Source organism: Benincasa hispida, chromosome 4, assembly GCF_009727055.1.
Source record: "Benincasa hispida cultivar B227 chromosome 4, ASM972705v1, whole genome shotgun sequence".
Lineage (NCBI taxonomy): Eukaryota > Viridiplantae > Streptophyta > Magnoliopsida > Cucurbitales > Cucurbitaceae > Benincasa > Benincasa hispida.
Genome location: NC_052352.1, coordinates 25,943,583 through 25,968,167, shown reverse-complemented (window position 1 = coordinate 25,968,167; position 24,585 = coordinate 25,943,583). Strand labels below are relative to the sequence as shown.

At 34.4% G+C, this 24,585-nt stretch overlaps 4 protein-coding genes across 7 annotated transcripts; 2 read left to right on the top strand and 2 right to left on the bottom strand.

The window, feature by feature from the left end:
- The first annotated feature begins 1,301 nt into the window (after positions 1–1,301).
- On the top strand, positions 1,302–6,795 carry LOC120075910 (syntaxin-32). The gene is made up of 6 exons (XM_039029653.1): positions 1,302–1,707; positions 2,178–2,430; positions 3,051–3,301; positions 3,429–3,604; positions 4,147–4,341; positions 6,341–6,795. Exons 2-6 carry the CDS (start codon positions 2,196–2,198, stop codon positions 6,498–6,500), a joined length of 1,017 nt encoding a protein of 338 aa, XP_038885581.1. The 5' UTR covers positions 1,302–1,707; positions 2,178–2,195; the 3' UTR covers positions 6,501–6,795.
- Positions 6,796–8,430: 1,635 nt separating this feature from the next.
- On the bottom strand, positions 8,431–12,088 carry LOC120075050 (psbP domain-containing protein 5, chloroplastic). The gene is made up of 11 exons (XM_039028200.1): positions 11,898–12,088; positions 11,635–11,801; positions 11,398–11,506; positions 10,578–10,627; positions 10,195–10,262; positions 10,014–10,112; positions 9,683–9,742; positions 9,555–9,614; positions 9,412–9,466; positions 8,947–8,996; positions 8,431–8,861 (listed from the first exon to the last, which is right to left on the bottom strand). The coding sequence occupies exons 1-11, from the start codon at positions 11,969–11,971 to the stop codon at positions 8,763–8,765; spliced, it is 891 nt and encodes a 296-aa protein (XP_038884128.1). The 5' UTR covers positions 11,972–12,088; the 3' UTR covers positions 8,431–8,762.
- Positions 12,089–13,316: 1,228 nt separating this feature from the next.
- Positions 13,317–17,491, top strand: LOC120075207 (pentatricopeptide repeat-containing protein At3g53700, chloroplastic-like). Of its 4 annotated transcripts, none has more exons than XM_039028416.1 (3): positions 13,318–13,741; positions 13,830–15,974; positions 16,867–17,491. In XM_039028416.1, exon 2 carries the CDS (start codon positions 13,891–13,893, stop codon positions 15,706–15,708), a length of 1,818 nt encoding a protein of 605 aa, XP_038884344.1. In that variant the 5' UTR covers positions 13,318–13,741; positions 13,830–13,890; the 3' UTR covers positions 15,709–15,974; positions 16,867–17,491. The 4 variants fall into 4 exon arrangements, with proteins under 4 accessions (XP_038884341.1, XP_038884342.1, XP_038884344.1 ...); XM_039028415.1 differs by having other exon boundaries at positions 13,827–15,974; XM_039028413.1 differs by having other exon boundaries at positions 13,317–15,974.
- Positions 17,492–17,578: 87 nt separating this feature from the next.
- LOC120075208 (E3 ubiquitin-protein ligase At1g63170) lies at positions 17,579–23,066 on the bottom strand. Its single transcript, XM_039028417.1, has 6 exons — positions 22,860–23,066; positions 21,897–21,968; positions 20,493–21,356; positions 19,801–19,926; positions 19,419–19,713; positions 17,579–18,227 (listed from the first exon to the last, which is right to left on the bottom strand). Exons 3-6 carry the CDS (start codon positions 21,152–21,154, stop codon positions 18,033–18,035), a joined length of 1,278 nt encoding a protein of 425 aa, XP_038884345.1. The 5' UTR covers positions 21,155–21,356; positions 21,897–21,968; positions 22,860–23,066; the 3' UTR covers positions 17,579–18,032.
- Between the last annotated feature and the right edge of the window lie 1,519 nt (positions 23,067–24,585).

The window sequence follows — 24,585 nt, the reverse complement described above, 5'->3', positions numbered from 1 at the left end:
CTTGATCAGCTTCTCAATGAAAATGGGCCTTCATCACCCTCCCCCCGTTTCCTCCCACATTTTCAAGTTTGCAAGTGGTGTTTTAACCTATTAAAATTTGCCCATTGGAGTATTTTCTGACTAGTTGAAATAATTTAATTAAAAAAATAGTTGAAATAGATTATATATACGAGTCCCAATGTGAGCTATTGGATAACCATTTTATTTTTTATTTTTTTAAAAAATTAAGTCTATTTCGTTCATATTTCTTACAAAAATTTGTGTCTTTTTAAGTTCAATGGTTGCATTCTTAGCCAAATTCCAAAAACAAAAATAAATTATTTTTTTTTTAGTTCTCAAAATTTGGCTTTGTTTTTTAAATCATGAGTGAAGAGTAGATAACAAATGAAGAAATTTGAAGGTAAAAATAGTGTTCATGACTTAATTTTCAAAAATAAAAACAAAAAACAAAATTATTATCAAACAGAATTTTTTTTTTTTTTTTTAATTTGAAAATTCAAATATCAGCTCTCAGGTCAGAAAAAATTAATAATAATAAAAGGTTGTGAACTCAATTGTACAATTTGTATTCGTTAGTTTTTATTTGTTGAAATTTATACAATATTTTGAAAGAAATACTTTACAAATCTAATTAGGCATATTGGATTAAGATGCCTGAATTTCTAAGACCTAGCAACATATGAATAAATAAAAATTAAGTCGGGATATTTTTGGATCTAAGAAAAAGCCAAGAAAAAAACGTAACAGTCTAGACACAAGTAGTCAAATTTTATCCAAGGCCGAAACACACATATTGTGGGCATGCGAAGCCCAAACAAGATTCCAAGGAAGGTAATTAGGTAATTCCTCAACAGGCTTGGACTCTCTACTCTCTACTCTCTACTCTCTACTCTCTAGTTTAGCCTAACTTTACCTTCTTGAGTCCAATCCAAAAAATGATTACAAAAACCCTAAAAATAAATCAATATTTCTTCACATAAGATAATTCACTTTCCTTTTTAAAAGGTTTCTCTCTTAATTGTTGAAATCTAAATTTAAGCATCACAGCGACAAACACCACGTCAATGAACGACACAAATTCACCAAAGGTCAAGTGACCATCAACAAGTCGTAAACACGCATAATTAAATGTGTAACAAACAAAATTTCCATACTTTTTTAACTATAATCCCAAAATTACAACAATTAGTTACTTCTAACCTAACTCCTAATAAAATTTTCCTACACTAAATTTTTTTTTATTGATATTGATTTTTATTTTTATTGGGGGGGTGGGGGACATTCTTTTTTAGTATTTAATCGTTCTGGAAAATCAGTATATCGATTTGATCAGTAGCCGGTAATTTCCTCCAATTTTCCTGTTCAGCGCCTCTTCTCAACTTACTTAACTCGGTCCGTTACCGCCATATTTGTTCTTTCTTTCCCCCAATTTCATTCCCTTTCGCCTTCAATTTCATTCGTGATCCAAATTCAATCGATTTCTTGCTCGTTTTGATCGGAAATTCGTTTCTTATATGTTCGGCTAACTTCGTCGCCGGGATTATTCAACGCGTTTCTGGCCGATTGGGGGTGAATGGCGATTTCGATCCAGATCTAGGGTTTTACTTCCCATCCTCTCGGAATTTGGCGCATTCTACCATTTAGCATTTTGTCGCTAGATTTTCTCTTTGAGGCTCGAGGGATTCGGATCTCGCGTCTGTGCAGGAGGTAATTTCGTTGTTCGTATCACTGGGTTTTTTCGTTGTGTCTTCGCAAATTTAGGTGTGAGAAAGAATTGTTTGGTTTAGATACGTGTAGTTGACGGCGTCCTGGTATTTCTTGGCGTTAATCGTGGCTTGAATACTCGGATTGCTGTGCACCGACATTTTTCTAGACTGATTGGAATAAGAATGTTTCGTTTTGAATTCAGTTTCTTCGAATTATTATTGTTATTGTTTTTATTTGTATATGAATGTGAATGCTCTATGTCTATTAAAAGACGCGATCTGAATTCAACCAATATGGATTATGATATTGTGGAAATCAAGAAAAGTTTATGGTGACGGAAAATATACTGGGCTAGATGAGTTTTTTTTTTTTTTTTTTTTTTTTTTTTAGTTCTATAGGAGCTTAAGACGATAATGGTCTTGTTTGAGAATCGAAGTCCATTGATGTAAATGTTTTTCATGATGTTGTAGAGCTTTACCGCGTTGAAGATGGCTGTCAAAACAGCTCATTCGTTTAGAGATCGGACGCTGGAATTCCAGAACATAACAGAGAGGCTCAAAAAGTCTTTCTCATCTGGCACGGGAACAACTGGACCAAGTGCTGTTTCAAAATCAGAAGAGCAGCGCTCTGCTGTGGCTCTACAGTCTGAATTTAATAAAAGGGCTTCCAAGATTGGATTAGGGATACACCAGACGTCTCAGAAACTCTCAAAGTTGGCAAAATGTAAGTAGTTGAGTTGAATGTAATCTGCAGTGCATCCGCACAGTCTTGTTTTTTAATTTTCATAAAATATGATAATTTAAGCCTGGCATATTAATCATTAGTTCAATTCCTTAGTTTTTGAGTTTGAGAAATTTATTGTTGAATTCCATTAATTTGAGGACCTTATTCAGAAAAACAAAATTGGGAGATTTCAGTATACATTATCACATGGTTAGATGTAGAAGTAGGTAACATATGGGGTGGTTACTACGATCTAAGCAGGTACTGAACATTTTCCTTAAGATTCCATTTATTTATCCAAAGATATTTTTTAATCTGGAAAAACAGCTTCGGTGGTTTATTCCTTTTGTAAGTCATATCTTATTGAGATCTTAAAATTTTAGGCAGTTGATTTTATTTCGTCTGCAAAATGCAAGAGAGAACTAGGGAAGAAACATTTCTCTATTTTATGTGGGTTGGTTTTGTTGTTAGTTACGTTAATGAGCTTCATGCATGTGGGGGAGGAGAATGTCTAATGTTGCCTATGAAAATAAATTTTCTTAAAGATATTGCATGAAGCATTGCAATGAAAAGTTCCAAATTTTCTGATTGAATTTTGATATTCACATCATCATTTCCAGTGGCAAAGAGGACTTCAGTTTTTGATGACCCAACAATGGAAATTCAGGAGCTAACTGCTCTTATTAAGCAGGACATTACAACATTGAACTCTGCCGTTGTAGATCTTCAGCTTCTCTGCAACTCTAGAAATGAAAATGGAAACATATCCAGTGATACTACTAGTCATTCAACCACTGTGGTAGATGATCTTAAGAATCGACTGATGAGCACCACAAAAGAATTTAAAGAAGTTCTGACCATGCGAACAGAAGTAAGCCCAAATGTTTCACTGCACTTTTCTTTTCTTGAATTTGCTTTTATCCATCTCAGTGACGACATTTTTCAGCTTTTTTTTTTTCCAAAAAAGAAAACTTACACTATTTGTTGGTTTAATGAAGAATTTGAAGGTTCATGAGAACAGAAGACAACTATTTTCTTCTGCTGCTTCAAAGGAATCTACAAATCCTTTTGTTCGCCAGCGCCCATTAGCATCCAGATCAGCTGCTGGTGCCCCAAGCGCACCCCCTCCTCCATGGGCCAAGGCATCTACATCTTTTTCCAAAACATCTACCGGGTGAGAATTTTTAAAATTTTCTTGCTGATATATTCACACTTTCTTATTTATGTGAGGCATCTTCTTGGTTGGCATGTATTAGATGATAGTGGGATATTTTTAAAATATAATATGTGGTTTTTGGTGTTTGCAAATGCGCCATCCCCAACTTGTAGTTACAAACATGAACAAAAGATACATCTCCACTGAATTGGTTCATGAACTTTATGATAGACTCCAAATTACTAGTGTATGAATGCATGTGAAGACAGGAGTAGCCGTGTGGGTAATTCATGTGTTTGTGTGGGACCCGTAGGTTTTGTTTGTTATGTGGGAGACATTGGGGGTTGAGGTTTTACTGGGAAGAGTCGTTTGCTGCCTTGTTTATAATGAAAGTGCACCATGAGCTCCTATATTTAAAAAAATTTGTTGTGCTATATTGCTTCTTTGCTTTTGATCCTTTTATTTGGTCTTGCTGTATCTACTTTCCTGTGATCCTGTCAAAGTTAATTAAATGATTATCATGTGGTGAAATGAAAATCATGTTGCTTGTAAATTTACAGGAAGCAGGTGGATGGGGATGCTCAACCGTTGTTGCAGCAGCAGCAGCAACAGCAACAAATGGTTCCATTACAAGATACTTACATGCAGAGCAGAGCTGAAGCTCTTCAAAATGTTGAATCCACCATTCATGAATTGAGCAATATCTTCAACCAGCTGGCAACTCTGGTTTCTGAACAAGGAGAGATTGCTATCAGGTTCTACCCTTATGCACCTATTTCAGAATTGCTGATAATATAATTACTTTTCTGTTACAAACAAAGCATGAAAGGTATATGGTTTCAGTATGTCCATTACATTCAGGTTGATCTTGAACCTTAAAGAGTTTAATGTGCTACACAAAATTGAATTGGTCTAAATATAGCCTTCATTAAAACTGGATAAGTAGTTAACCTGTCATAGCTTCCAGATGTATTGGGTTTATTTACCATATATTTTTTCAGAAACGTATGATTCGACAACCATCGTGATTGTGAAACTTGGTTCCATCTGATGATGATTTTTCTAAGGGGTTTTCCCCAAGCATGCCTCTATTAGAAAATTGGCTTGTGAGATTTCACTTTGGTTATTAACTTGCTATGGTTTAAATTTTCCATTTTTGTTGTGTATATGCGTGTGTGTGTTTTTCTTTTATAAGAAACGAGAGATGTCATTGAAAGAATACTCGAACAAAGAGAGATATCATTGACAGAGGACTCAAAGAAAGAAAAATCTGTAGGCTTTAGGGACGAGGAATTGTGAATCCCCAAGCCTAAAAAGAGGAGTAAACAAGTTCTCCAACCTAAATTATTGATTTCTGTAAAAGAAAAAAAAAAATCTATTTTAAAAAATTCAATAAAATAGACAGACGAGAGTAGCCTGGCAAAGATATTACACTTCTTGTGCTTAGTAATAAATGGGAGGAACAAGCTCGTGAAAAGAATATGGTTACTTATATATTTTGATGTGGAGAAATAGGATGAAAATTTTGGATATTCTTGCTACTTATTGTTCATTTTTCTTTATGATTGTTAAAACTGGAGCAGAAGAGGTGAGGCTTTATTAGTTGTATATTTCTGATGAATGATTTGGTAATCTGCTGGTATGATGCATCAGAATAACCGATGGATCTGGAAACTGGAAAGTACATGTAGGTATTTCCATCTTAAAACTGAAACTGAAACTTTAAATTTGATTGATGAAAATTACAAAAGAGAGGGAAGACATCAATCCACTACTATGGCATGGGAGCTTATATAAAGTTGCTCAAATTGCGATGGATTGAAAAGGTACAATAATTGTTAATTACTACAGAGATTAGGAAGAAAGAAAAGATCAAGGTATGCTCAGGCTGGACAATAGGAGAAAAGATCAAGGTCTGCTCAGGCTGGACAATAGGCGTGCACGCTAACAGCTGGTTGGAATAGAATATGTAACGTGAGCAATGGCAAGCACCCAACTTATGGGTCATAATTTGGGCAATTTGTCAAATAGCTGGTAGGCATAACCGTTTCAGGCCTATTTTGGCTGTAAGAAAGTTAAACTTACAGGTTATATAAGTGGGCCTTAGGTGTGTAGGTACTTGTGTACCTCTTTTACTATTTTTTTCTTTTCCCCCTTTTTTCTTTTTTTGAACAGGCTATGAATTTTTAGGATACTCGTGTATAGAGAAGAAAACATAAAGGTTTTGGTAAGGTTTGTGCTAGGGAAAGGGAGTACTTTATTGTCTTATCCACCTTACTTTTGTTACTTCAACGTGGATGCTTTTGGAGAAAGGCTGGTTAAGATAGTGTGTAGAAGACAACGTCTGATCAGTTTCACTACACCATTTGCCAAACTTTCTAGTGGTTGGATGTCTCCATTGTTATCCTTTGTTTTTTCGATATTTGGAAGATGGATAAGGCAAAGAGAGGAAGAGGGAATATCTCTCATAGCTAATGGAGTTGCAAGAAACTCTCAAATAGACTTGTATGCCAAAAGAACAATTATTACTATGAGACTGAACATATTTGATATTCTCAAGATTTCTCTAGTTTCTTTCTAATTTAGTACCCCACACAACTTCACACCGATCTTGTATCTACAAAATATCTGGTTGAAACGCAAATGATTGGTTTTAGAACATACTGTAGCCTATCTTAAATGCATTTTTCATATTCTCCAAGTCTCCTCCAAATAGCTTACGATTCAAAAGTTAATTCCAGTCGTTTGTCGCAGGATCGATGAGAACATGGACGATACTCTGGCAAATGTGGAGGGAGCACAGGGAGCTTTGCTCAAGTATCTAAGCAGTATATCATCAAATAGGTGGTTGATGATCAAAATTTTCTTTGTACTAATATTCTTCCTCATGGTTTTCCTATTTTTTGTGGCATAGTCGTCGAAGAGAGAAATGTAATTGGAAAAATGAAGAGGGAAAAAGAAAACTTACTTTTTTTTTGTTGTCTATTAGTAGCCCTTCGTATTCTTTCATACCTCCTGTTAGGCAATCCCATGCATATTATGTACTTTTCAGTCGGAAGATCTGGATTGTGGTCCGATATAATGTTGATAATGTGTCAGTTTGTGAATTGTAAGAGGCCTTAATTACATCGTGACAATTGCCAAAACAATTGGCGAAACCTTTTTTTTCTTTTTTCTCCTCAGTAATTTATAATTATAGTTTGTCTCCATATATTGCACTAGATAAGCTGTTAAATTTTCAGGTTCTTGTTTATGACTTCTCTTCTAATTTGGGGAATGCATCGCTAAAGAACTCGACCTCCTGAACACATTGAATTACTGCAGTTTGAATAGCCCTCTTTATTGGTCTCTCGAAGGATCTTATGGATTGAATGCCTTAAAAGGAATATTTGTATGGATGCCCCAAAATTGAGCTTAAAATGATAAATTACTCCAAATTTTTTTTTTAAAAAAAAAAAAAAAAAAAAAAAAAAATGTCAAATGATCTACTGATGTCATAGATGAGTGAAGTTATAAATTTTTCTTTTAGATTTATCTCTTACTCTTTTCTTCTTCTATAGCATGACCTTCGGTCTTTTTTTCTTTTTGTCTTTTCCTTTTTACTTCCTCTTCTTCTCCAACAGACTAACTCGACTAAAATCTTTTATTCTTTATTTTTGTTCTATCGATGATGCTTGAGACTTTTCTCTAACCGACTTCAGCAAAAATAAAGTTGATAAAACTAAAGAAAGAGAGAGAGGTGAGACCGTGACCGAGAGAAAGCGAGAAAGAGAGAAATGGAGATAGAGGGAGAGAGAGGGCAAGGAGCGAGATACTTTTCCATGCGCGCACGAGTGTATTTTGGTAATTTCACTTGAATTTGACAGCAAATGGTCATTCAACATTTTTTTTAAAAATTCGGTCATTCGACATTGACCCAATTTTTGGGTCATCCGTACAAATTTCTCATGTCTTAAATGATAGGTGTAAAGAAAGAATCCATATCAAGAGTATCTCACTTGGAACTTGGAAGTGGATATTTTAACTTAAGTAATTTCACCCCAAGTTTATAAATTCTTGTAAGAGTTTATTTGGACTGAATTTTCAAATGTTCAAAAAGTCTTCGAAAAGTTATTAGATAGTCTCCCCATTAGCAAAAAAGGCTTTTTAATCATTGGGGGTATGTCTCAAGTCATTGCAGTCAGTCTCCTTGGATCTGGTCTTCATTTGACCATAACAATGGAGCTCAGATTGAGAAGAGATACGTTGGACTCTGTGTGCCACCTTCATTTGACCATCCCTTCCTCACATTCAAAATGTTTTTAACTTTCAAGCCACCCCATCAGAATTTGAACTTTGATTATTAATCATTTTGATTTTGAATTCTACTTAAAAGAAATAGATTCAGAAAAATTCAAATTTTTAGTTACATTTTAAACCATCCTCCCCTCAAACCAATGATAACTAAAAGTCACTTTTTTAGATATTCATCCATCGCGATTTTGCCTTTGTTCTTTGAGCAGCCATGGAGAATAAGAAATAATGTTAACAAATGGATGAAAAGAGACGATGGCAGGGGATGGAAGCATTACCAAAAAAAAAATCAAAAAGAAACACTAAACAGTTGAGGTAATTTAGCAAAAGTTCTGTTTTTCTGGTCGTTCATAAAACAATGCTTAGTGAACAGTCTTAATTCTATACTGATGTTCTAAGGTTGTTTGATATTCACTTATTCAAATCCTATTAAAATTCTAATTATCTATTATGACAAATAATCAAGATGTTAAGATTCTACATCACTGAAACACTGAACTTACCAACGGTCTTACAATTCTACTACCGGAAACACAAGGTTTGCCAAAGAGTTATCCAATAGAATAAACCAGCAAACTTGATTTTTAAGTAAAAAATTGTTGATTTTTTTGTCACCATTTTTCGTAGTTTTATGCTATTCAAGGATTTTGGACTTGAAGATGGTGATCAAATCCACAATTTAGTTTGATCATAGAGAGAAATTTTGAACATAAATAAGACAGAGATCTACTTTCTCCCATCTTCTCATGGAAGTTGACCCAGAAAAACCTCTCGCCACTATGCCTCGATCTCAAAAGTGAACTAGAACTCATTTGTAAACCCACATGACAAAAGAATATGATACAAAAATGCCTGAAAAGGAAGTGTGAGGATGTACAAAATGTCACCAAAATCTCCATGGATCCTTGTATGGAGGAACATAGTCTTCGGTAGGAGGAAGAAGTCTAAAAGACTCTACGGTTTTCTGCAGAAAAGGTCCCATCTGCCCGGAAAGAGACATTTTATCAGTAACTAGGCACTCGTTTTACATAAGTGACATAATTAAGTTCCAGAAAGAGAGAGTTTACTTTGTTCCATTGCGCACCGAGGGTTGAAGCATTGATAGAATACAGAAAGCCTGCAATTGAAGCATTATTAGTAGCCTCAGTTCATGAAACTAAAAACCTACATTTATGCAAACAAACAAGTTCTTGTTCTTTCGTCAGTCGCAACAAAACCAAAAACTTGAACAAATTTTCCAGCCACTCACTGAAGTTTGGATGAGCCAACATAAAATCACCAATTCAGAGATTTAACACATTTTCTTCTTTTCTTTTCCAATCGCAATAGTTTTATCTCTTCCCTTTGATATAAGTGTTTAGAATGTCTAGAAATACCTTCATAGGTCTTGAATCAAACTTGGTTATAAGCATTATTTAAGGAAAAAACTTCTGATGCCCTAGTTATCAAAAAGGAGATTGTAAAATGCTATAGCAAGTTCTACTCATTTATAACTTGTTTGACACACTGCAGACTAAAAATCAAGAATTTACCATCTCGTTCTGCTGTTGATGCGACATAATGCCTGTAAATGTTGGATTCCCCGACCTGCAGGATTCATTAGATTCCTCAAAAATCAAATATTGTAATGTCCTCTACTGAGGGGGAATATGGTGATCAGAAAGTCGAGACATACAATTTTTGTTGGCGACTTTCGAACAAGGTACTCATAATACCAGTATGGCTCACCATCAATCTGTGAGAGTGAGAAGACAATTAGAAACGCCCTATAGATGTATACAATACGACTTCTTAGTTACTTACATTGCTTGAATGAGTATCAAGAACTGAACTCTCCGCCAGGCGCTGACTTGAAGTAACCCGCTGCAAGATAAACAAAGGACTCGAGTTAGAATTTACCATTTAGGATATGAATTCCAACAAACTGATTGAAAAGAGAAATTCAGCCTTGTTCCAGGCATTTTGACATGACTACATAAACCTACTTCTCAGGCTTCATGTCATGTTACTTCCATTTAGTGAATTGTTTTATCTTGGAAAAAACATAAGATTGCTTCAAATAAGCTGAAGGAAAGTTATCGTGAAAAGTAGATTGGTCAAAATATTTACGGGTAAAAAATAAGCAAACTATTACCAGTGCAGATTTATCGGATAAAACAGAGTCTGCAACATCTTTTGCTGCCCAAGTACTCTTGTCCTTTGATTTTATATACATGGAATTTGGAGGGCCTATCTGAAACCAAAAAAAATGATAAAAACTATCAACCTAAAAAGAGAAAATAGAATAATTGTTAACAAATTGAATAAGAATTTACCGTAACCGAAATGATAAGGTTGTCAATGAAATCAACTCGCTCAGAGACAATCCTCAATCGAGCATCAGCTATGACGTGCAAACAAAATGAAGTTAATATGAAGAAATTCTGCATCCCACGATCCATTTTGCTAATAATTCACTCGGAAAGTGAGCATAGTGCATTGGAACTCCTTTTAAAATGTAGAGCTACTAATGAATGATAACATTTTCTTTGATAAATTCAGCATTACTAAAAAAAATGAAACCAAACAGCACGTTTTCTCATTCTTTTCATTGTGGGAAACAAATTTCTAGCGGTTGGATGACATTCCAAGCTGCTCAAGGAAGAAAATATGTTTCATTTGTAGGTTGTTGGTCTATTGGAATGTAAGTTAAACTTACGAGACAACGGAGCAGCAGAAGAATAGCGTTCTGGTTTTCTTGATTCCACCCTTGAAAAGATAAGAAGAGTTTGTAACATACAATTTAATGACATGAAACAATGATGGGGAGAAAAAAAAACGTAAGCAAATGTCAAAAAAGAAGTTCAATAGTACAAGGAAAAGTGAAACTGAAAGGCCAGAAGCACTCAACAATGAAAAAGATAGAAACTGTTTTCCAACTAAATTTAGAGTCTTCATTAATTATCAAAATGACTTCATATTGCTAGTGAACTTAAATTTCATCCTTCATAGATTACACACTATATGCAATGCAAACTCTTTCAAATTTAGATCACATGTTCAGAAATGAAAAAGAATTGAGTTGTTTGACATGACTTTTCAAGTGATTAAAAACATGTTTTTGCACTTGTTAAGAGGTTTTCTCAAGCACTTAAAAAGTCATTTCGAACGGGATCTTATGTTTGGTTTAGGCTTGCACTTCTAAGCCTCATTCCAAGTGAAAAAACTTAAAGAAACCTGTTTTTGACTGGCTGAAATATCTTTTTCTAGACATCGAAAACACCTACTCAGTTGATGCTTCAACTCAACCATCAAACAACTTCTGCTGCAACATTTTATCCATGAAAGATTTCCAAAATTTTGAAAATGAAATGAAATCTAAGATTCAGGTCACATTGCCAAGATATAGATTTTTGTAGGGTCAAAATAGAACATTCAGAACCACAATCTGTCATTTCACTTTAAGTTTACCAAAAATTTGTTGTAAGGATGAGCCGTAGCCTGAGAACACAGTTAAAAGTTCAAACAGAAATCTCTACCATTTGAAGGCAAAGTTAGAAGACGACAATTCCACCGGATAAGTATAAGAATAAGCATTTATTTCATCGACCATTGTGGCAGCTTTCAACTCTTCCTCCGCGAGAGAATCTGAAAATAAAGGGTAACCTCCATCATCTCATAGCTCAAGCTATTCCATCACAAAAATTCACCTAAGCAGCCGTTTTTTAACAAAGAAGAAGCAGAAAAATAAGCAACCCACAGCAAGAAAAACTGACCTGAAGATGGAAATGACAGAACAAATGAAGAAGAAAGCCCAAACAGCAACAAATCTCTCCTGCAAAATCCATTTTCTGAGGTGGGTTTTGAGATTGAAGTTGAACAGAGATTGAACTTCTTGTACATTTCAATTCTTTTCCGACAAGGCAAGTTTCTGGGTCGGTTTCTGCGAGTTAGAGAATAAGTTGGGAATAAGTTTTCAGTGGATAAGAGGCAATTCAATTAGTGAGTGTGAGATAGTTAAAAATGAAAGAGATGGAACCTGAAGAAGGGTAGATTGGGAGGAGAAGCGTTGGTGGGAGTAGAAACAGATAGAGAGGAATTGAGAAGCGCCATTGCTACTTCAGCCTTGCGCTCTCTTTCTCTGTTCTCTTTCTTGCTTCCTCTCTCTCTGTGTCAGCACGTCCTCGGGTCATCCATATGAGTTAAAGTTTGTAGGATGGTTTTCATCTAATTTTGGGGGAAAATATGGCTCAAATTAAGGGTTGTTTTAGAGAGAGAGAAAAAAAATCCACAAGTTTATAAATATAGTGAAATTTTTATTCCGTAATTGACATCTATCCATATCACAGATAGAAGTCATCTATTCGTATCAGTATAGAAGTCAATTGCGATTTATAGACATCTATCAGTGATAGAAGTCAATTACAGTTTATCATACAAATAGATGATGACATTTTGCTCTACTTAAAAATATTTTAAATAGTTTTATTATTTTAAACAATTATCCTCAAATTAATTAAAAAAAAAAAAAACAACTTTTATTTAATTGGCCTAAAAGACATGTTTTTGCTCTTTTTTTTGGGAAAAAAATCTTGTTTCTCTAAATTTTGGTTTTAGTTTCTGTTTAATCCTTATATTTCAAAATAATGAATTTTTAGTATTCAAGTTTCGAGTTTGGATTTAATTTAAGTCTTTAAGTTTTAAGATTTACACTTTTAGCTTCAAATTTTTGTTTTAAGTGGTGCCAATATCAATTAATTATTTTAAAATAATTATGAAATGGAATTTTAATAGTGATGAAAATTGAAAGGTAGGTATTTAGTGAAAAAAATAAAATTGGAAGTGTAAATCTTGAAATTGACAGATAAATTAAGGTCAAACCGAACATAACTCAATTGGCATCTGAGAGTGTAAAATTGAAATCAAATTGTATTGTTTTGTAATCTAAAAACTAAAAGTATAATATTTTGAAACCTAAAAACTTAGGTCCAGTTTGGCCATTTGGTTTATTGTTTTTGTTTTGAAAATTAAATTGCTCTATCCACATTTCTTACAATGATGTGCATTTTTCTTAAGTACAATAGTTAGATTCTTAACCAAATTTCAAAAACAAAAACAACTTTTTGAAAACTATTTTTTGGTTGGATTTTTTTAACTATGGATAAAATGTAGGTAACAAAAAAAGAAATTCGGAGGTGGAAATAGTGTTTATAGGCTTACTTTTCCAAAAACAAAATAGTTAACCAACGGATCTTAAAGACTAGAAAGATGTTTTCCCCTTCTTCCCCTACTTTTTTTAGGGTCCTTTTAAATATAAAAAATATTTATAAATATTTTTGGATTTTTCTATTTATAAGATTTTTTTTTTTCCTTTTGCAATTTGCTAGCACATAAAATTTGAAGAGTTTCATGGAATTATTAAAAAAAAGCATTCAATTAATCCAATTCATGAATTGAAAATTTGGAGTGAAAAAAAAACCCATGTCCCATTGGACTTTTTCCCCCTTAAAATAGCTCTCTCTCTCTCTCTCTCCTCCCTTCCCCGCCGCCGATTGCACCGTCAGTCTCTCCTTCTTCAGTTCAGCCTCTGCGTTCGCCGGATTTTTCATCTTCTTCCTCTCCTTCGAACCGCAGACCAGATATCCTTCCAAAATCCTCAAAGACGGGTTGGTTCTCACTATCTCGACGGTTCGGTTTCAGGTTTTAAAGCCGAACCGCAAACACAACTGTGATTTTTTAGCTTAAATTTAGAGCATTTTGATTAAGCAGAGGGCTTCTGCCCCTAAAACGCGAATGCTTCGCCTCTGCATTTGTTCGTCCTCTCCTTGCCGCCATTGGAGTTCGAAGCTCAATTACTCCCAGTTCAACCTGCCATGCGTTTTGGTAAAATTGCCGCAATTAATCACCCACACCAACTTCGCCGGAATGTTTGCTTATTGATGAATTATTTTTCGTCCTGTGCTCTCAGCAGTTTGAATATCATCGAAGAGAGCAATACCCACAACTGGAATTACCTGGAGTTGCAGTCTCGAATGCAGAACTATGCGGCTTCTGGTGATCTTGCTGAAGCTCTTGAGACTTTGAATTTTATGAGAAATGTTGCTGGGAAGCCCTCTGTGTATGATTTCAACGCTTTGTTTCATAGATATTTGAGTTCTGGAAATGTTCTGTTGGAACCATTGGTTCAAGTGTATATAGGAATGAAGAGGTTTGGGCCAACCCCAAATAAAACGACTTTCAACATACTCCTTAATGGACTTATGTCGTTGGGTTATCTTAGAGATGCATATTTTTTTGCAGAAGAGATGAGCAAGAGTGGGATAAATCCATCCTTTACATCCTTATCCAAATTGCTTAAAATTTCGATGAAATCAGGTAGTTTAGTTCATTCTATTTGGATATTCAAGCTCATGTTGAGGTTAAATCATTTGCCAACTGAACCTACTTTAGCCATGTTTGTTTGTATGCTTTGTAAAGCCGGGATGTTGGAAGAGGCATTCAGCTTGTGTGCTGCAATTCTATCCAAAAGTTTTAATTTTCAAGCATATGTATTTAATCCTGTTCTTTGGGCTTTATGTAAGTGTGGCAAGAGTTTTATAGCTTTGCAGTTTTTTTATATGATGAAAAAGAAAGGCATGACTCATAATGTATGTTCATATACTGCTTTGCTTTATGGATTTGGAAGGGAACGTTTGTGGGTACATCTTTATTGTTGTTTAGATCAAATGAGAAGTGATGGATGTAAGCCCAATGTCATTACTTACACGGTCATTATTAAGTTTCTTTGTGATGATGGAAGGATTGGTGAAGCATTTTATTTCTTGAAACTCATGGAAGGGGAGGGATGTGATCCAGACTTGGTAACTTACAATATAATTATCCGTGCTCTTTGCCTTCACGATAAAGCATATGATGCTGCTGAGATTTTGCAGGTGATTCATCACAGAGGTTTCTCTCCTGATGCATATACGTATACTGCTTTGGCTGGAGGTATAATGAAAGTAGGAAAGTCAGACATTGCTTATGAGTTATTGTGCAATGTGTTCTCGAGAAACTGTACAGTTGACGTTGTTGTGTACAATATATACTTACATTGCTTGTGTCAAAATACTAGATCAAGAGAAGCACTTTCTCTGTTGAAAAGTATGAAAGAAGGAGGTATTGCTCCAACTACTGTGTCATATAACACAGTTTTAAGGGGCTTTTGTAGAGATCATAAACTTGAACATGCATTGAAGCTATTAGAATGCTTCGAGTGGCTTGAGAGCGGCCCTGATGTGATTTCATTCAATACAGTTCTCTCTGCAGCATGTAAACTTGGGAATTTAGTTCTAATTCGCAGGGTCTTGCATTGTATGGAATTTAGAGGTGTTGAGCCAGATGTAATAAGCTTGACCTGTTTGGTTCAATATTTGTCTACTATGGGAAGATACTCAGAATGCTTGAAATTATTGGAATACATGGTATGTAATGGTCCTGCTCCCTCAAGTGTCACTTTCAATATTCTCCTTGACAAGCTTTGCAGAAGTGGATTTATAAGCACTGCATACCAGATATTTGAGGATCTCCAAAATGCTGGATTGTTGCTTGACAGAAAAACTTACAGTATTCTTCTACGTGCCTTATTAAGGAAGTGTGATGACAATTTGATTGAACGACTGCTTCAGGATATGTACAAGCAGAGATTGTCTCCTGATCTTTCTATTTATGGTTCAAACACTAATGATATTTGTCAGGATGGTAATATATCTACTGCTCTCTTTACCAGGGGTCAAACTCTAGGGAATGGACTTAGTCCCTCTATGGAAATGTACAATAGATTGTTGAAGGCTGTGGTGCCAAAAAAATAGGCATTGGATTATGACTTATGACAGGATGGTGAAAAACTAATGGCACGATTTCAATTATTGGAGTTCTAAAGAAGAATTTTCATGGGTTATGGATCATGGTTTCTATAGCATGGGGCAATTGATTGAAATACATAAAGTGCTGGTGAATGGCTAATGTGTGTACTGATGGAGCAGTTGACCACATTCTCATCTCATGCACCAGCATCAGAAAACGCGAAGAGCAGCATTGAGGGACCTTTTCCTTGATATTTTGCCTGCTTTTCCAGGTATTAAGATTTCATTATGATATTTTGATTTTGTCATGAACCTCCATAATCCATTACTTAAGATCAGATAAATTTTACACCTTGCTTCCTCCATCTCGTATCTTCTTTCTAAGACACAATTCAGAAAATGCAGGCAGAAAATTTTGTTGGGGGGTAATTTTAGTTTGGACCTCAGCCTCTTCTTCGGGTCTTGGAGATGACATCTCACTATGTACTTTGCTGTTATGGACATTAGTGGCTACGAGGGTCGAAGATGATAACTAAGATCCAATTAAGCTATGTTTATTGAGCATTAGGAGATAAAGATATGAAATTGCTCCTTTTTTATGCGACTTCTTTGGATCTTGGAAAAGTCATCTACGTAGTCGGCTGTTATGGAAATTAGTGGCTACGGGGGTCGAAGATGATATCTAAGATCCAAGTAAGTTATGTTTAGGTGAGCATTAGTTTGAGTGGGAGATAAAGGTATGAAACTATGCAACTTTTTCTTTAAAAAGCAGACGTGCTGTAGTAACTGCTAGAAGTGATGATATTTTTTCTTCTTAGGATCTCTGTGAGATATAAACACAAACCGTCTACCACACTTCATTTTATTTTGTTTCTGATCTTTTCACTGCCCTTGATTATTTTCCCGGTTTGTTTTGGGAGGATTTTATATTTAGCTGCTACTTGACTCTAGATTTTGAGGTTCTAGCATGCAGGCCCTTTGGATTCAGAGTTTAGGATAGTTCATTTGTGGTGTTGGATATACTTCCCTTGAGAAACTATTTTAGGCTTAGAGTTCTTTGATGATACATGATATCATCTTTATTTTGTTTCAATGTTTCTATATGTTTGCTCAATTAACGACATAAAAGACTTGTTCGTTGAGAAAAATGTTTGGTGAATTCAGGTATTGAGCAAACTCAGCAAAATGCGTTTTATGGTTGTTCACTCGTGGATGGGTTGAAATTTGGTGCTCGGACCGTGTGGATGATTGATTTCTAGCTACATGTAGCAATGGAACAGCCAAGTTGATTGATATGTGAATGGAAGATATCTGCCATTCTTATTCTCAGACCAGACAGCCTTCCGTTCAAGTTTTTTATAAAGTTTGAGAGGTGTCCACGGTCTCAGGTTCCTTCCACCTTGAAAGGCCATGAGATTTCATGCTATACGCACCGGGATCAGATATGCAAATGCATCACGTTATGATATTCAAATTATCGTCGATCTTCAAGAAATTATTCTGCTTTTCAAGAATGCATCGAGTTGGAAATTCTGTTTATACGAACTGTGGCCTACAGTACAGTCCCAAAGAATAACATTATATGGCCTTGAACAGAGATAGGTAAGTTTAGCGTTTGTAATTTACCTTTCTCACAAGTTTATTAATATTGAACTTTGTGGAATGTCTGTATATGACACAAACATCAATATAGCTCTACTAGCATTTTAGCAAAAACAATTTAAATTATCAACAAATTTGATTATTGAATTGATAAAGCTCTTCAAATGTTGAGTACCATTTTGAGATATAGGAATTGCATAAATGTGTTGCTTCCTTGGCCCTTTTGCCTTTTTAGTGGCAAAATTTATGGCGTTCTTCAGAGCAAAAAAGGGAATGGGTGAACTTGCAAACATATATATATTATACTAGACTTGCACAGTATACTCTACTCATTATTCATTACCAATAGCCATTATACCACAAAATTGAAGAGGGTAAAACAAGAGCAAGGAGTGGTGATTATACAAGTATAAACCTTGCAACATTTGCAATTTTCACTTCACTTCCTGTTGAAACAAGCAGTCGCAGAACGAACTCTCCTCGTTCAGAACATCCAGCATGCACCATATAACCCTGCCTATATTGACAATGGATGGATTTGCTACAAGAGGAACTTGTTCAAGGCTCTAACGAATGCCGCATAAGAATCCAAAAATAAGGTCGAACGGCTCGAGAAAGGATGAGCTTGCACATACTACATTTCCATCAGTGAAATTTCAAATTCCTGCAGAACCCACCCAGGGAACTTGTGTAAAACCCGGCACAATGTATTCTAGCCACTCCCCTCGCTAATCACCCTGTTGTTGTCTGTTTGTCCCCTCAAGAGAGCTGATAAGACTCTCACCGACCTCGGTTTTGCAAAGGGGGCACAGTGCATTGATCTTCAACCATTTATCTACACAGTCCTTGTGGAAAAAGTGTGAACACGGCAACTCTCTCAGTTCGTCATTGTTAGCATATTTTGCGAGGCAGATGCAACAGACCTGCACACAATTTTCAGAACAATTAGATTTAGTTTTATTTTCGTATTTAATAAATGCTACGAGAATGAATGCAACAAAAACTACTAGGCTCTCATTGAAACATTCATGGAACCATTCATGAAATCGAAAAGTATTAACCAGGCAGGTAATCGATAAATCTCTTCTTTGATAAAAGTGACCTATATAAGTTTCATCGCAACGAACTTTCATCATATAATTTCAAGTAATACTTCACTTCAAGCAGATTCATAGAGATCTCAGGCCATAACCCTTCCAGCCAGTTTAGGTTTTTGCATAATTTAACTATTATTTGATAACCATTTGGTATTTAGTTTTTATCTTTTTAAGATTGCGATTGTTTTTTCACAATTCCGAAAATAAAAACAAGTTCTTAGACATTTTCTTTGTATTAGTTTTCAAATTTTGGCTTGAATTTTGATAACATTCGTAAAATATAGAGAACAAAACATAGAAACGAACAGTGTTTAAAGGCTTGATTTTTAAGAACCAAATGGTCATCGAGCAGGGTCCGTTGATTTTGAAAAACAAGAAAGCGAAATACGAACATCCTTTCTTTTAAAAAAAAATAAATAAAATAAAATAAAATAGAAGTTAGTCTTCTTAGATGGGAGAGAAAAGGTTATAGAGGGAAAAATCTTGGAGAAAGAAATGTGAAAAAGAAAACAGGGTGAGAAAGATAGGTTTGAGGGGGAGAAAAAAACCTATGACAAGTATTTTAGCGAGACGTTGAAGAGGGAAATGGTAAGTTAAAGCGAGGAAGGGAAGAACTGTATAGAGAAATGATAAGGGAGAGGGAAATATTCTAGAATGAGGAGAGAAAAGGCAGAGAAATGGTAGGTTGGAGTGAGAAAACGTGAGATTCTGAAAAACTTTTTTTTTGTAATAAGAAACAAAGAGTATTATTAAGAAGACGGCAAAAGCCCCGACAAAACAACGAAAAACAATTTTTGTTAAACGCTAAAAATATAAAATAAATAAATAGAAACTTTCCCTAAAATTTCAAAATTGCTTTCCAAATTTAGAAATTGAAAGCCAAATGGTGAATGGTTATGATTATCCAAAAATAAAAAATAGAATACAAACTGATTATCAAGTGACAACAAAGAAACAGATACTGATAAAAACTATGACAAAATTAGTATTGAATAGAACAGAATGTATAGTACTTACAGCATCTTCTCCAGAAATCACTCGCTCCTTTTCAGTTCCAGCAGCCACAACCCCTCCCCCTTCACCAGCCCCAGAGTTGTTTTCTCTATCATCCCCACATCTACTTTTCTTCAGCTTAAACTTATAAGTTGGTAATGCATTAATAGATTCTGATGTGGCTCCTCGGGTCTGCGTCAAGTCCTCTCTAAAGCCAAGGATGGAAATTATACAAGGTAGGCAACAGCAGATGGTTACACACAGAATGAAGGGCATGGCATAACCAATACAGCTGAAGGTAAGAAACACTATACATAGCCTGAAAAGAAAGAGAAAGAAATTAATAAAACCCATTCTAGAAATGCTACTGTGCATCTACAAATACAAATGGTGTAAGAGCACAAACCTGTACAAGTTAGGAGCCTCAGAGGCGGATGAATGCCCTCCAAAGATCCAAACGTTACCAACTACAAACCAAACAGCAAAGAAGCAATCCAGGCCCATCTTAAAATATTCAACCAATACTTTTAATCTGCAGGAAAAATTACCACAAGTCCTGAATGTAAGGGCAATTATAGCTGAACATCGAGAGAAGGGAAAACAAAGCACCAAGAAAAAAAAAACAAGGAATTGAGCGACTACAGTAAGCAAGAGACTGCCACACCCTTGAACATAGAGGCATTTGGTGTTAATCAAGGTCAAGGCCATGGCAGTTCTGGCATACGTTTAGTCTCTATGTTCAAGAGGAAGGAATAGACTCGAGGTGTAATGATGAATGTGTGATTCAGTCAAAATGACCACCTGCCTAATGAGATTTTCAAACCCTTATGAGGTTAGATGAACGGCTCTGATGATTGATCTACAGACATGTAATAATGCAGGGGAATCGGGATCTCGTGCATAATTTGAAAATTGAAGTAAGGAAATATAAAGAAGACAAAAGTGCAAGAAGAGCTCTTGTACACGATTTTCCAGAATTATTACATGGATGTGTTTCTCTCTCTCTCCCAATTCAACTTTCATGATCTAAAAAATTGAGTTATCAACCAAGCATGGCCAATTATTAAAGTATAGCGGTACAAGCATAAAAAACCACACCTTGCTGATAGTACTCCTGACCCTTGACTGCCTCTAGGAGATGGGGCAGGATGCTGAAGTTCTTCGCCTTCTGATGCCCTTGAAACTGAAAGAGAGAATGGCCCAGCAGGAACATTAATGCGAGAAGAATTCTGGCTGGACTGAAGAGAATCTTGTTCTGAAGCCTGATTGCGGTGTCGATAACGCCAATAGAGAAGAGGAAGGGTGGCACCACATCCAGATGCATATCCCACGATCCATGCAAACAAAGGGGCACGAGGTTTTTCATTCTTTGACAATGATAAGACAATAATAGCTGCAATAATTTGGCTCATAGTGAGTAGTAATTCAATAGATATCCATAGGCCAGAATTTAATGGACTTCTACGACGTCGTGCATCTCCTCTTCTTATGAATGAGGAATTTCTAGAATTTGATCCAGTAGAAGAAATTGAAGGTTGAGACAAGGGAACTCGTGTACTACTTGAAGGTCTATCTTCAGGCTGCAATGAATTTAAGCCATTTGAACTCCTACCATGAGGCAAACCAGAGGGGGCAGAATCACCAGTACCAGTTATGTCAATGATATGCTCGCTGCTGTTAGAATTTTCTGGCCGTGCCATTAATAAAGGATAAGAGTCTCCTTCACTTTCACGATTTAGTTCCACTGAGGGAACGTCCATCTAAGTCCAGTAACACAATGAAGGAAAAGAAAGCATAGAACTCTAAAACAAGGCTGCCGCGTTTATCCCACTACGTGTCACTTCTGATTCGTAACTATTCACGGATTTGACATCAATTTGATATCAGTCAGGTCGAAGACATAAGCAGAAAACCAATTTGGCGGACAGCACAAAGAGATGGAGAAGAGAAACAAATTTTTATCTGCCAAACGAGAAAAAAATTATACAGCAATAAATTCTGACATACCATTTATATATGCTGGCAGGAAACAGAAAAACGTAGACTATTTTATCAAGCATTATTTTACATTTCCCTTCTACAATTTTAAGCAAGTGAAAACCATATCATCCCCCAAAAAGGAATACAAGGTTGCTGAATTTAGCTCAAACATTATTTAAACCTGCCATGGGAAAAACAACAAAAGAATGGAACAAGACGTTTTATATTTATAACTTGAACTAGCATCACTAGGTTTTCATTTTTTAAAAATAGTATCAATCTGAGTAATAGTTCAAATCAAACAATAAGAGCATTCTTTAACTAATTTATATAGAAAAGCCAAATTTCAGAGATTAATAAGAAATGAACAAAGCATTTCACCTAACCAATTCAGAACACATAAAGTCGAGACAAAACGAAAGACCCAGAAAAAAAAAAAAAANAAAAAAAAAAGAAGAAGAAAAGAAAAGAAAAGGAAAGAAAAGAGAAGAAGAAGAAGAAGAAGAAAGATCTATCACTTACAGTTACAGATAACTTAAAGTGATGTTGCTGCAGCCCTTTGATGCAACTCTGTCAATCCACAAAGCTGCCAATCTAGAGAAAAAAAATATACCAAAAATCATATTAAAGAAGTAAATAACCTCCAGAAATTTAGCCATAGTTTATATTTACAAATATGAAATATCGTACTGGTGAAAGCAGATCTTGCATTCGATCAACTAGTAACTAAATTCTTTAGACATATCATACACAACTAGTATCGTGACTTCCAAATAAAGTTTAACATGCCTACAACAAATGGAAGATCAAATAAAGACTTGCATGCGATAAGTTAATAACAGTTCCACCCCACGACATCATGCAAATACGATTCTGTTTTTTTCAAAGATAAATCCCCTTCCAAACCACGACCACCACAACAAAAAGAAAAGAAAAAGAGAATGAGAAATGAAGGAAAGAAATCGCGTAGCCGATATGAAAGACCCCTTACTTTCTCAAGCAATATGGCGTTTCTGAAAGTAACATTACTCGAGTCGTTAATGAAATACCTCTAAGGTTCTTTTACAACCAAAATTAAGAGGTTTAACACGACTATCATAAAAAGGAAAGATAAATGCACAACTCCCTTATGTACCGTACTCTCAGAATTTCCCTAAGTTTCTCAGAATCATACGGAACCAAACAAAGACTAAATGCACAACTCCAACCATTATTTCAAACGAAATACAAAAATTACGAATTGAGTTTCCCAAATTACACGGATCAAAACCCCTAACTCCACAACGTTGACTGATCCTCTAATAAATTAAAATGATCCGACCAAAATAATCATCAATTCAAACCCTAAACCCAAGACGATGGAAACAAAAAACCATTTCTAAGTAGCTTTCTACATTGAAAGATACAAAAATTACACAAAGCATTTACCGAATTGGAAAAGAAAAGAAAGAAAAAGCGAATTGCTGCAGGAAACGGAGACCTCACCGGACTGAGGCAACGCCGATGGGAGGGAGCGGAGAGGAAATCGGAGGAGTGCAGAAACGACGGCGTTTGAAGAATTGAAGTGAAATTGGTGAAATTGCTTTATCGGGGAGGTAGGGATAGAGTCAGCCAGCTTTAGACCTCCATTGCTTGCCTTCCTTCGCCTGAGAATCTTCCCTTCTTTTCCTTTTTGTATTTATAGATCACTTTTTTTTTCCTTTTTGAATGATGGGGAAAAAAATATATTATTATTATATATTAGATATTCTTTATGTTCGTTCTTCCTTTCTTTATACACTAACTTTTCCATTAATGAATTTAACTATTTCAAATTTTCTTGGTTAAATTAAAATTTTTTAAGTTTGAGATTATAGTTTAGGGGTATTTTTTTCAATTTTATTCTGAATTATAATTTGGCTTTTGGTTATTTCATCATTAAACTTTAAAAATGTCTAGTAATTTTTTTTTTAATTTTGAATTTTATGTTTGATAGATAGATTTTTAATTTTAAAAATATGAATAAGTTCTTGATTTTTTTTTTAATTTTATATCTAATATGTATGTTCAAATTACTTTTAAATTATGGTCATGCTTGGTAGTTAATTTGTTTTTGGTTTTTTGGTTTTGAAAATGAAGCATATTTTCTCCAGATTTCTTACAATAATTTGAATTTTAAGTACGATAGTTGAATTTTTAAAAATTTTCAAAAATAACAAATAAGTTTTTAAAATATAATTTTTTATTTTTTCAAATATTGAATTGGTTTTTTTAAATAATGATCAAAAGTGGATAATAAAAAAAAAACTCAAATATGGAATTGAGGTTTTATAGACTTTATTTTAAAAATAATTGTTTTTAAACATAGCAAAATGAATTAGAATATTTACAAATATAGCAAAATGTATTGTCTATCAATCATAAACATGAATAGACTAAATGTCTATCATTGTTCGATGTTAGTATATATCGCTGATAAACAATAGTATTTTATTATAATTGAAAATATTTCTAACAATCTTATCATTCAAGATAGTTACATTTTTAAAGAACAGAAATAGAAAATCAAACCAAGGTTTTATGGGAACAAAGTATACTTGGGAATAAGATGTCAAAAATCAAATATGACTGTGTTTGATTTTGCGTGGGAATAGGAATGGGATGTTTGAGAATGTGTTATATTTTATACCATTATAAAGTATACAATTAATCAAAATTAATTCCAATAATTAATTCTTATTTGTTAATTTATTTTTATTACAGTAAGTTATTAAATTAATTTTAAGCCATTAAAATTTAGTTAAATTTACCCACTTACCCTCCTAGTTTAATATATTTATTATCAATTAATTTTTTTATATTGCATATTTATATTATCAATTTTTATTAAAAAAAAACATTGGTAACTAATTTAAATATCTATTTTTTTTCGTTTCGTTAATTAAAGAGTCAACTAGCCAATTGTTTAATGTCAATTATAAGTCTTATATATATACAAAAGAAGTCGGTATAAATTAATTGATTTTAAATAATCAAACAATGTTCTTAATTTTAAAAAATAACTATAATTATATATTAAAACTAGAAGTACAAGTGTACAAGTCTATTTAATTGAAAAAATTAACTTATTTTATTATTAGTTAATTAATTAATATTTTTTAAAAGACTTATAATAATTTTAACAAATAATTTATGATGTTAATATATATTATCAACAAAAAGAGATTTAAAC